The following is a 12940-nucleotide window of genomic DNA, read 5'->3' on the forward strand; positions in this document are numbered from 1 at the left end:
AATACAGAGGGAAAAACCTAATTTTTTGGACCCGTTTTTTCTCCACCCAGAATCCGCACGTGGTCAGAATGCAATTGCATGTTCGGATTTTAAGCCTTTTGGCCTCAGATCTAAGGCAGACTGGTCTGAACTGCACACAGACTGGTGAACCTATGCAAAAAATATGCCAAGGTGGGCAATTGGAATAAGGAGTGGTCTCCATACAAAAAAGATGGGTCCATTAAGCAACAAAAAAAAAAAGAGAGAACTCCAACTTTTACCCTTCTGCTCATGCGCAAGCAAAATAACTAATGGAAAATGATGTTTCTAATACAACTAGGCATTAGTCTCATGGAAATTCTGTTGAAAGCCAATGTATTACAATGTATTCAGAAATAGCCCCCAAACTGTCTTTGCTACTCGCATTTCAGGCGAAAACGACAAAAACCTCCAGGGCCGAATGAGTTAAAAGACAGAACAAGACTCATATTACAGCCCTTCTGCCAAACTGACTTTTATAAGGAATTCCTTATAGATTTAATCCAGCAAGATTTACTCCCTTTATGTACTCCTCTTCCAAATGAAGACTAACTTTCATATTTGAAAACTGATTGCAGCGAAAATAATTTTTGTTTTATTGCTGTGCTTTGTCTCATTTTATGTAATGTTCAAAATACTGATTTAATCCATTTCCTATGAAATTAAAATTAAAACCTGACACTTTTTAGTATATTTTTTTCTGTTTCTATGCTTTGCCTATGTATTTCAAGCTTGCTGTGTGATTTTATTAGGAAACAGGCCAAAATTAAAGTGTCTTTTATGCATAAAATCCAAACAATTGTTACACAGGTACATAAAAAGAGTGCATGTTATAAGTCTGCCCACTCATCAGGCTAGAGTAGACCTTAAAATTCTGGTGTACAATTCTACAGTAGATCTGGGTCTATCATGTTCTGCTGGAGGGTTTATTATTTAACTTGATAAATATAGAAGTTATAATGCAAATAAAATGGTTATGCAATATGAAGAGTCATCATTAAATGTATACCAGACATATACACTGTTCTATTTCTTCCAGCAGACTTAACTTGATTTCTTCTTAAAACTGTATCTAAAATACAATATGGATGAATATAAATCTGTCTGAGGAATTACATGATTCTCAGTAAATAAAAGAATGAATATTAATAACCAATAATAATTATCTCCTATTGCCCACGTCAAGAAAGAATGAATATTAATAACCAATAATAATTATCTCCTATTGCCCACATCAAGAAAGAATGAATATTAATAACCAATAATAATTATCTCCTATTGTCCACATCATGAAAGAATGAATATTAATAAACAATAATAACTATCTCCTATTGCCCACATCATGAAAGAATGAATATTAATAACCAATAATAATTATCTCCTATTGCCCACATCAAGAAAGAATGAATATTAATAACCAATAATAATTATCTCCTATTGCCCACATCATGAAAGAATGAATATTAATAACCAATAATAATTATCTCCTATTGCCCACATCAAGAAAGAATGAATATTAATAACCAATAATAATTATCTCCTATTGCCCACATCAAGAAAGAATGAATATTAATAACCAATAATAATTATCTCCTATTGCCCACGTCAAGAAAGAATGGATATTAATAACCAATACTAATTATCTCCTATTGCCCACGTCAAGAAAGAATGAATATTAATAACCAATAATAATTATCTCCTATTGCCCACGTCAAGAAAGAATGAATATTAATAACCAATACTAATTATCTCCTATTGCCCACATCATGAAAGAATGAATATTAATAACCAATACTAATTATCTCCTATTGCCCACATCATGAAAGAATGAATATTAATAACCAATACTAATTATCTCCTATTGTCCATGTCAAGAAAGAATGAATATTAATAACCAATAATAATTATCTCCTATTGCCCACATCAAGAAAGAATGAATATTAATAACCAATACTAATTATCTCCTATTGCCCACATCATGAAAGAATGAATATTAATAACCAATACTAATTATCTCCTATTGCCCACGTCAAGAAAGAATGGATATTAATAACCAATACTAATTATCTCCTATTGCCCACATCATGAAAGAATGAATATTAATAACCAATAATAATTATCTCCTATTGCCCCCATCATGAAAGAATGAATATTAATAACCAATAATAATTATCTCCTATTGCCCCCATCATGAAAGAATGAATATTAATAACCAATAATAATTATCTCCTATTGCCCCCATCATGAAAGAATGAATATTAATAACCAATAATAATTATCTCCTATTGCCCCCATCATGAAAGAATGGATATTAATAACCAATAATAATTATCTCCTATTGCCCCCATCATGAAAGAATGAATATTAATAACCAATAATAATTATCTCCTATTGCCCACGTCAAGAAAGAATGGATATTAATAACCAATAATAATTATCTCCTATTGCCCACGTCAAGAAAGAATGAATATTAATAACCAAAATTAATTATCTCCTATTGCCCCCATCATGAAAGAATGAATATTAATAACCAATAATAACTATCTCCTATTGCCCCCATCATGAAAGAATGGATATTAATAACCAATAATAATTATCTCCTATTGCCCCCATCATGAAAGAATGAATATTAATAACCAATAATAATTATCTCCTATTGCCCACGTCAAGAAAGAATGGATATTAATAACCAATAATAATTATCTCCTATTGCCCACGTCAAGAAAGAATGAATATTAATAACCAAAATTAATTATCTCCTATTGCCCACGTCAAGAAAGAATGGATATTAATAACCAATAATAATTATCTCCTATTGCCCACGTCAAGAAAGAATGAATATTAATAACCAAAATTAATTATCTCCTATTGCCCCCATCATGAAAGAATGAATATTAATAACCAATACATGTACTAATTATCTCTTATTGTCCCCATCATGGAATAATAATTCTCTGTCAGAAACTATAGTAAGCTTTGTTGATTCAGACCAAAGATATATGGTGATAAAAGATGTAAATAATTTCAAAACGTTTAGCTTTTCCTTTTCAAAAGAAAGGACTTATCATTTGTGCCTGTGGATTTTCTGGATGATTTCCAGGTATAGATGTTCAAATCATACAAATGGCACATCACAATTTTGTAAAAGAACAGAGGCGTATTTACCTATTTACAGTAATCAGTGACATCACAATGCTCCTGCATTTTTATTTTATGTTATGTCTTCTAAACTTCTACTCTTGTCACTAGCAATTGTTTACTCAAGATATTTAAGTTCGTTCTTCTTTGCATAAAAATACTGTACATACTTGCTTATAAGTCAGGTTCAATGGCAGACAACATAAATCCTAATTTACTTTTACATAATATAATTGTTAATCAGGGTCAATGTTGTTTGTTCTAATGCATTACTCCTAACAAACTGCACAGGCCCAAATCTGCCAGACTGTATTATGAAACAGCAGATCTGGGTTTATGCAGTTTGGATTTGTACTCAATTTATAAGCAAGTAAATACAATGTGTTCATGATGAAAAGATAAAATGATTAACTTCAGTGTAATAAGCGTCCATGTTAAAAGCTGGCACAAACAATTTGCTATTTAGACTCTTCAACTGGATTTTGTTTTAAAAGTCTCAAATTTCATGTTAGAATATGTTTTTTGTCTACTACACCTAATCCAAACTTCTGGTCACCCACTTGAAATATTAGCTAAAACCCATTTATAGCATATAAGCTAGGAGGCCAAGTTAATGAATTGGTCCTACCATTCATAGTATATAAGCTAGGAGGCCAAGGTAATTAATTGGTCCAACCATTTATAGCATATAAGCTTGATGGTCTAGTTAATCAATTGGTCCAACACTCATAAAAAACACCTGTATCATATAAGCTGGGAGTCCTAGGTAATTAATTGGTCCAACCATTTATAGCATATAAGCTAGGAGGCCAAGGTAATTTATTGGTCCAACTATTTATAGCATATCAGCTAGGAGGCCTACATTATTATTTGGTCCAACATGCATAAAAACCACCTATAGCATATAAGCTAGGAGGACTAGGTAATTAATGTGTCCAATCATTTATAGCATATAAACTAGAAGGCCTACATGATAAAGTGGTCCAACATGCATAAAAACCACTTATAGCATAAGTCAGAAGGCCTGTGTAATTAACTGGTCCAATCACTTACAGAATATAAACCAAGAAGCCTTAGTAATTAATTGATCCAAGCACTTATAGCATAAAAGCTAAGAGGCCTAGGTAACCAATTTATCCAACCATTTATAGCATACAAGCAAGGAGGTATAGGTAATTAATTGATCCAACACTCATATTGCAAGTTTGGAATCAGGTTCACTATCAAGTGCTTAATTATTCAAAAGTTTATTAATAAACCATATGGGGTTGATCTTTTTTCCCCATGTTGTAAGGTTTCAAGGTTTCTTCCACCATAATAATGGTAAACTATGCAAAAAGTCTGAACCTTCTTAGTCCAGTCTAATCTCATTACTGAAGTCCAATCTAATCTCATTACTGAAGTCCAGTCTAATCTCATTACTGAAGTCCAGTCTAATCTCATTAATGAAGTCTAGCTTAATCTCATTACTTAAGTCTAGCCTGATCTCATTACTGAAGTCCAGTCTAATCTCATTACTGAAGTCTAGCCTAATATCATTACTGAAGCCCAGTCTAATCTCATTACTGAAGTCTAGCCTGATCTCATTACTGAAGTCCAGTCTAATCTCATTACTGAAATCCAGTCAAATCTCATTATTGAAGTCTAGCCTAATCTCATTACTGAAGCCCACTCTAATCCCATTACTGAAGATAATATATATATCTGATTATTATGGCAAGGACTGCACACTAAAAAGGGAGCAGATTTTAAACTACGATCAGTCAACTTAGCAGCCACAGAGGGAAAATGACCTTCATCAGGCTCTGATTGGCAACCACTTGAAATGATGAGTAATGGGTGAAAATTGACACCTGATTCATCACCCATTAATAACCATTGGCTATAGTTAACCTACATCTCAATGTACCACAAAATAAACTATTAGCTGTTAGGTATTTCAAAACCTTGCTCCAATTATCTGATCAATCACAGCTGTATATGCTAGCCATCCTTTCTAGTCCAATGGCCCATTTACAAACAGGCATTTTGATACACTACTATTGGAACAAATCTATCAAATGTCATTGAAAACTAAATCTGTTCATCTAATAGTCAGATTTATGCAAACTTTTCAACAGGAGATTGAAGTGAATTACTTCCCAATTTATCTGATCGGTACTGCCAGCAACCCTGTCTAACAAATGCTTGTCTTAATGCCAGCAACCCAGTCTAAAAAATGCTTATCTTACTGCCAGCAACCCAGTCTAACAAACACTTATCTTACTGCCATCAACCCAGTCTAACAAATGATATCTTGCTGCCAGCAACCCAATCTAACAAATGCTTATCTTACTGCCAGCAACCCAGTATAACAAATGCTTATCTTACTGCCAGCAACCCAGTCTAACAAACACTTATCTTGCCAGCAACCCAGTCTAACAAATGCTTATCTTACTGCCAGCAACCCAGTATAACAAATGCTTATCTTACTGCCAGCAACCCAGTCTAACAAACACTTATCTTACTGCCAGCAACCCAGTCTAACAAATGCTATCTTGCTGCCAGATACCCTGTCTAACAAATACTTATCTTACTGCCAACAACTCAGTCTAACAAACGCTTATCTTACTGCCAGTAACCCAATCTAACAAAGACTTATCTTACTGCCAGCAACCCAGTCTAACAAACACTTATCTTACTGCCAGCAACCCAATCTAACAAACGCTTATCTTACTGCCAGCAACCCAATCTAACAAAGGCTTATCTTGCATTTTAGTATGTCTGTTTTGCTTCAGTTGTCTTCCTTTAAACAACTTCCTTTGTCTTCCTTTAAATAATTATTTTGCCACAATGACATTATCTAGAGATAAAAATATGTTTGTATAAACTTAGATGAAAATATAGATATGGGGTTTGAAATGCAAATCAAGGTATATACTAGCATCTTTTTAACGTCAAGGCAACAACATCTTAAAACAAAAAATAAATGGTGTATTCTGGGCAAAATGTTGCATATTTACATGTAGCAAATAAATAATAATCCAAAACCGTTTCTCATTTTCTGATAATCTACATTGTTTAGGAACTTGTTGTATTTCATATCAAATACTTTTTGTAAGGTATTAATTACAATTTGTATGGCTTTGGACTTAATTATAATGTGATCATATGATGATTATTATAATTACTGTTGCTGTTGTTGTTAGTTAACAAAACTAAAACTTACTAATATGAATTTGAGCTTTAAAAAAAACATTTCATCAATTTACACAAGTTATGAAAATAAAACTGTATTTGACCAAAGTATATTGTTTGGGTTTTGGTTTGGTATGGTTTGCTGCTTTAAGGCACAAAAACACAAGTATATTTTTTAGTGCCAAGGCAATTGGAGTAAAGTGCCTTGCCAAAGTAAACATTTTCTACACAAGTAGAAGTTTATGATTTAAAATCATTCATCAAGTGATATTAATCTTTTGTGTATTTTCCAAATTAATCTGAACGTATTTCCTTACAAATTTTTCACTGTTAAACTGTCAAGCCATGATTTAAAAAGAATGGCTTTATTTGTAGATATTATTAAAACATAATAATGATAATAATAATAATAATAATAATTAATTATATTATTATTATTATTATTATTATATTATTATTATTATTATTATTATTATTATTAACAGATATTGTCCACTTGAATATTTAGTGTTCTAAAATAAATGCTGAAGCCCAGCATTTTAAAATTAAATACTTGATTTTGTTAATAAATTAATAAAAATAAGTAATTAAAAAATGAAGGAAAGATTTGAGTCTTTGTTAGAATAACACAACGTAAATAATATGAAAACTACAATATGCATATGATCTCTAATATTTATATTTTTTCATTCATTTTTACAGCTTTTTGATATCACTTGTCACTTTCTCACTCAAAGAAAAAAATCACATGAAAATTATTCTACAGGTAATAATAAGCTAATGACATCTATTGCTTCAAATACACATAAATTTTGTCTTGATTGGAATTCTTAGTGAATATTGTTTGTGGGAATGTAAAGTTCCTAATGACAGGACTTTAAGAAAGGAAGAAAGCAAATCAAATTTGAAAAATATTTTTTTTTTAAAGCAAAAAATCAACTGTACTCAGAATATTATTAGTAAATATTTGCTTTTGATTCCTGGCAAAGTGATAAACATGAAAGCAGTGTTTGCACTTCAAACTTGCAGCAAGGTAAGATTAGTTCTTTTCCTGTGGTACAATCTAACTGAGAGATAACAGACTCTTGAAAGTCATAGAAAACTTCACTTTGATTAACAAGATTAAATAGCTCCATTTACAAACAAGTCACATGACAGACAAACTAATGATGCAATTTTGATTTTGCTTGTTTATGTGAAGGTGAAACACAGCTATTTATAAGGGTGAAATATCATTTTTAATGCTTCATTTGAACAAGACATATTTAATGTGTCATTGTTTTGTATCTGATACTTGTCAATGCACAAAAAGATCATATAAATATATATATATATATATATATATATATATATATATATATATATATATATATATAATATATATATATATGATTTTTATTGTGTGCATTGACATTTATATATATTATATATATATATATACCTGCTTGGTCCGTCTGTCTTGGTAGGGGTGGGGCAGGTTGGTAGGGAACATCAGGGTCAGTAAGGTGTCTATCTTTGGGAGTACATGGGGAAGGGGGAGGTGGAGATGATATGGTGCTCTTTGCTCTATCTCTCTCTTTCTGTTGCTCTTTAGCTTCAAGACAAAAGTTTACAAATTTGAAAAACCAGGAGAACAAAATAAACATTTGTTATCCAATATTTACATGTACCTGCAATTGTGTAATATAGGCTCTATGGTGTTTCTTCTACTGAAGACTTCCAGCAAACTTTTATATTTTGTAAATGATTATCTGTGCGAGAAGTTAATACTTAAACTGAGAAGCTCAAATGTTTGCTGGAATACTCATTAAATAATCTGAATGGGAAGGCTCTGAAGTGACTCCATAATCTTCCATTGGGACTGATAATAGGACAGTTAGTATTAGTCTCTGTAGTTATAACACCTCCTGGGCATACAGTAAATATTCACTGATAAGTCCAACTTTAAGCAACATAGATTCTAACCTAATGGCCAGCAGATCAGGGTCTATGTTATTTGTTCTATCAAAATGCACAGACTCAGATCGATCATGTGAAGGACAATCTGGGTCTGTTTGGTCTGCAGATGGACTTATAAGCAAGTACAGATGGTAATAAAGTATGCTTCATTGGTTTGCAAATGGCTCCTTACTATGACCTTGTTAATGGTTTTACTATAATAAGGCTATATTTAGTTATTTAAGGTGATATGGTATTTATCATAGTTTAGGAAAGAAATACATTTGTATATATATTTTCTAATTTCTCTTGATAAATTTAATAATTGCATGTCCGACACAATAGAGGCTGTGATTCCTGTTAAATATAATATTATCTGCAGCCAATCATGGACAATGGAGTTAGTCTGCAGTGCAGGAAAAGACAATATCAAAACAAAGAAGCCATTAAAGTGATGGGATTGTGTGTTTGTAGATCTACTATAAATAAATCAATGATAGCAAGTTTCCCTAAATAGTCAAGCATTTAGTTTAATTACGAAATGTTGTGAAATTTGAAGCTATCTTAGTAGATGAAAAGTGCTTATTATACAGTTAAGTAGTTACAGTTTAATTTGGCATTAATTAGCTGATACGGATAAATTTTACAAGTAATAGCCAACTTATTACAATATTTTGAGAAATTCTAATGTACATTAAAGGTTGCAAAAAAGTGTGTGTGGAGAGCAGATATACGGCTTGAACTGGATTATACGATTTAGGTTTTGTGCATTTTGGTAAGTAGACTAGGGTCAGATAAAGGGTCTGCAGTTACCACAATCAGACCATAAGTTTGCACGAAAAGGTCTTCAGAGAATGCTTTCTCTGAAGTCTGCTAGGACTGTCTATAAGCCAGGGTCAAACATAGTGCAGGAAGTCAGCATGTAGAACTAGGAGCATTAGGGTTTAATAAAATGGGAAATGAAAAACCACTCTCTTCACACCTGCAGAGTTACAGCAGATTAGGGACTGCAATAATACCCACAAAAATGTACCATGTTTTAGGTGGCTCCTTGATATGACACTATTAAGGGTAGCCACAAAAATGTACCATGTTTTAGGTGGCTCCTAGCTATGACACTATTAAGGGTAGCCACAAAAATGTACCATGTTTTAGGTGGCACCACCTTGTACCAGGGTACATTATAAGCTATGTAAAATATCATGCTGCCTTAAGGGTCTTACAAAAAGGGATCAAATTATTATGTTTTACATAATACAAATATAAAGGTTCATGGTACCACAGCATTTGGTTTTATATATTATATAAATTAAACTAAAATGTCACATAATAACATAAAACAACATTTGCTCATCGTAGAAAATTTAACTTTTATCATCTTCAGAAATTTTATATTAAAGCAGAATGTTACAATTAAAAAAAATTGGATGTACATTGAATGTTTACCTTTTGTAAACAAGTCAGGTTCATTGTAATAGGCATTTGATGGAGTTTCAAATCCCTCTATCACTTTATTCAAATTGTCCAGCCCAACTGTCAAAAAAATGAAAGGAGAGAATGCATGAGATAAGAATGATGATGATGAAATTAATTTAAAATCAATATTTGTAAAGTCTCTTAACATGGAAAAGTTTATTGTTATCACAAATCTGAAAACCAAGAAAATTCAGAAAGGAACAAAATTTTCTCTAAAGCAAACATGCAGATGGCACTGTGACCTACTTTTCTTGATGATGCCTAATCTCAGTGGAAAGTAAGTAGCATTTTGATAAAAATGATATGGATAAGTATCAGCTGGAATCTAGTGGAATGTCAGTGGAACTCTTGTACACTACTGCTTGATGGAAACCAACTTAACAACACAAAATGTAGTACCAAAACAGCAGAATGTTGTTAGCCAAAAATATTTATGCAAATGATTTCTGTGGAAACTGAGCAAAGAATTTAAGCAGCCCAGGTGGAAAATCAGTGGAGAATATCAGTGGATTTTTTTTAGCTGAAATATATACACGATTTTTCAGTGGAAACCAAACAGTTCAGTGGAAGTTTAGCAAAGACTTGAATTATTTCGTCAGTGGAGGTTTCATGGAAAATAAGTGGACTTTCAGCAACATTTAGGGAAAAGTAATTACAGACACAAAGTAATTACAGACACAAAATAATTACAAACTTTTAGTTTTCACGGAAATTGTTTTGGCACATGAATTTTAAAAAGGTAAAATAGGCAGATGTCAGAGTTTTACTGACACTACTAAATCAGACTATGGAATTCCTATGAACTTTGAGGCCACATCACTTATCTCAGGTGATACAAAATAGGCATTTCCTTGAATATTCTGCCTAAATATGACCCTTAAGAGTGTAGTAATATCATGGCTTTAAAAAAAAAACACTGTATGCATGTCAGTTTTGTTTCTTTCATTAGTCTACTTTTGAAAAAGCAAAGTATACTGTGCAACTCAAAATGACATAATAGCTTCATTATGATGTAATGAATACAAAATAGACTGGAGGTAAAATGATGTAATTGTTACATTATGATGTAATCTGTATGAAAGAGGCTTGTTGTAAAATGACATGACTGCTACATTATGATGTAATCAATATGAGACTGGATGTAATATGACATGATTGTTACATTGTGATGTAATCAATACAAAAAGACTGGATGTAAAATGATGTAATTGTTACATTATGATGGAATCAATATGAAAAAGGCTTGTAAAATTACATGATTGCTACATTATGATACAATCAGTATGAGACTGGAAGTAATATGACATGATTGTTACATCATGATGTAATAAATACAAAAAAGACTGGATGTAAAATGATGTAATTGTTACATTATGATGTAATCTATATGAAAGAGGCTTGTTGTAAAATGACATGATTGCTACATTATGATGTAATCAATATGAGACTGGATGTAATATGACATGATTGTTACATTGTGATGTAATCAATACAAAAAGACTGGATGTAAAATGATGTAATTGTTACATTATGATGGAATCAATATGAAAAAGGCTTGTAAAATTACATGATTGCTACATTATGATACAATCAGTATGAGACTGGAAGTAATATGACATGATTGTTACATCATGATGTAATAAATACAAAAAAGACTGGATGTAAAATGATGTAATTGTTACATTATGATGTAATCTATATGAAAGAGGCTTGTCGTAAAATGACATGATTGCTACATTATGATGTAATCAATATGAGACTGGATGTAATATGACATGATTGTTACATTATAATGTAATCAATGCAAAAAAGACTAGATGCAAAATGATGTAATTGTTACATTATGATGGAATCAATATAAAAAAGGCTTGATGTAAATTGACATGATTGTTACATTATGATGTAATCAATATGAGACTGGATTAATATGACATGATTGTTGCAACATAGTGCAATAAATATGAAAAAGTCAACATAAAACTGCATGATTTTTATTTTACATTGTGATGTAATCAGTATGAAAGAGGCTTGATGTAAAATTACATGATTGTTACATTGCAATGTAATGAATATGAAACTAGATGCAAAATGACACAATTGCTCCATTATAATTAGATAAGTAAGAACAAGATTGGATATAAAATTGCATGATTGTTACATTATGATGTAATCAATATGGAAGAGACTGGATATAAGATGGCATGATTACTACATTACAGTGTAATAAATATTAATGAGACTGGATATAAGATGACATGACTGCTACATTATGATGTAACTGATATGAAAGAAACTTGATGTAAAATGACATGATTATTACATTATAACATAATCTATATGAAAAAGACTGATATAAAATGACATGACTATCACTTCTATGTCTTATTAAATAATGAAAAAGAAGAATTCAATGATAGCAATAACAATCAAATAGAATAATGTCAAGGACATGCCTACAAGACCCAAGAAATATTAATGAATATACCCTTTTGTGTATTTGATATTAAAAAAAAGTATTATCATGCATATTTGAAGAACATTTTAATACTCATTTAACTATTATTTGATGGCAATTAGTAACAAAGTTTTTTTTCCACAAAATTTCTGTGTAATAACCCTTACTTGTAGACAGATATACAGCCCAGAATAATGCAAGAAATTACACAACAACCAGGCTATTTCTGGATTGCTTAAACCCTTAAATATGTAAAATTATACATTTTTAAACAGTTGAAAAGTTTAAATCTATTTTCTTCAACACCATTTATGACAATTTTTGCCCAAACATACCATTATCTGTTTACAACATCTGAACAAATTACACCATTTTTTTTTGTGGACATGTTACAAGCTGTCTGCAGTACACAGATGTCATGTGCTGCCATTTACTTATTAGTATCTGTTCCTGTTTTTCATTCATGGATATGAAATAATGTAATTTAAAGTAAATAATATTGAATTTTTCTGTGCCAGCAAAACATATTATGCTGTATCTTAAACACTTTAATCTAATTCTCATTAACCTCTTATGTGTTATTAAATGATGACTGTAATATATACGAAGTCTGCATTCATAGGATTCTGTCTTACACGGCATTCATCTGCAGTACAAAAAGGGCAATAACTCTAACAAAATTTGCTTGAGTAAGTGATTTGTCAATATGTGCTTCTTCAGGTGATGACAATAATATTC

General features: G+C 31.3%; 1 protein-coding gene across 1 annotated transcript in view; it reads right to left on the minus strand.

Moving 5' to 3' along the window:
• LOC149801736 (uncharacterized) overlaps positions 1-12940 on the minus strand; it is a 97045-nt gene that overhangs the window by 49622 nt on the left and 34483 nt on the right. The window contains exons 11-13 of the mRNA XM_089956840.1: positions 9718-9804; positions 7775-7927; positions 1028-1090 (exon numbers count right to left, since the gene is read on the minus strand). Of these exons, the coding sequence (XP_089812966.1) occupies positions 1028-1090; positions 7775-7927; positions 9718-9804 (303 nt within the window). The remainder of the gene's footprint in view (positions 1-1027; positions 1091-7774; positions 7928-9717; positions 9805-12940) is intronic.

The sequence above is a fragment of the Sinohyriopsis cumingii genome, chromosome 4 (assembly GCF_028554795.1).
Source record: "Sinohyriopsis cumingii isolate HCF-2022 chromosome 4, ASM2855479v2, whole genome shotgun sequence".
Classification (NCBI taxonomy): Eukaryota; Metazoa; Mollusca; class Bivalvia; order Unionida; family Unionidae; genus Sinohyriopsis; species Sinohyriopsis cumingii.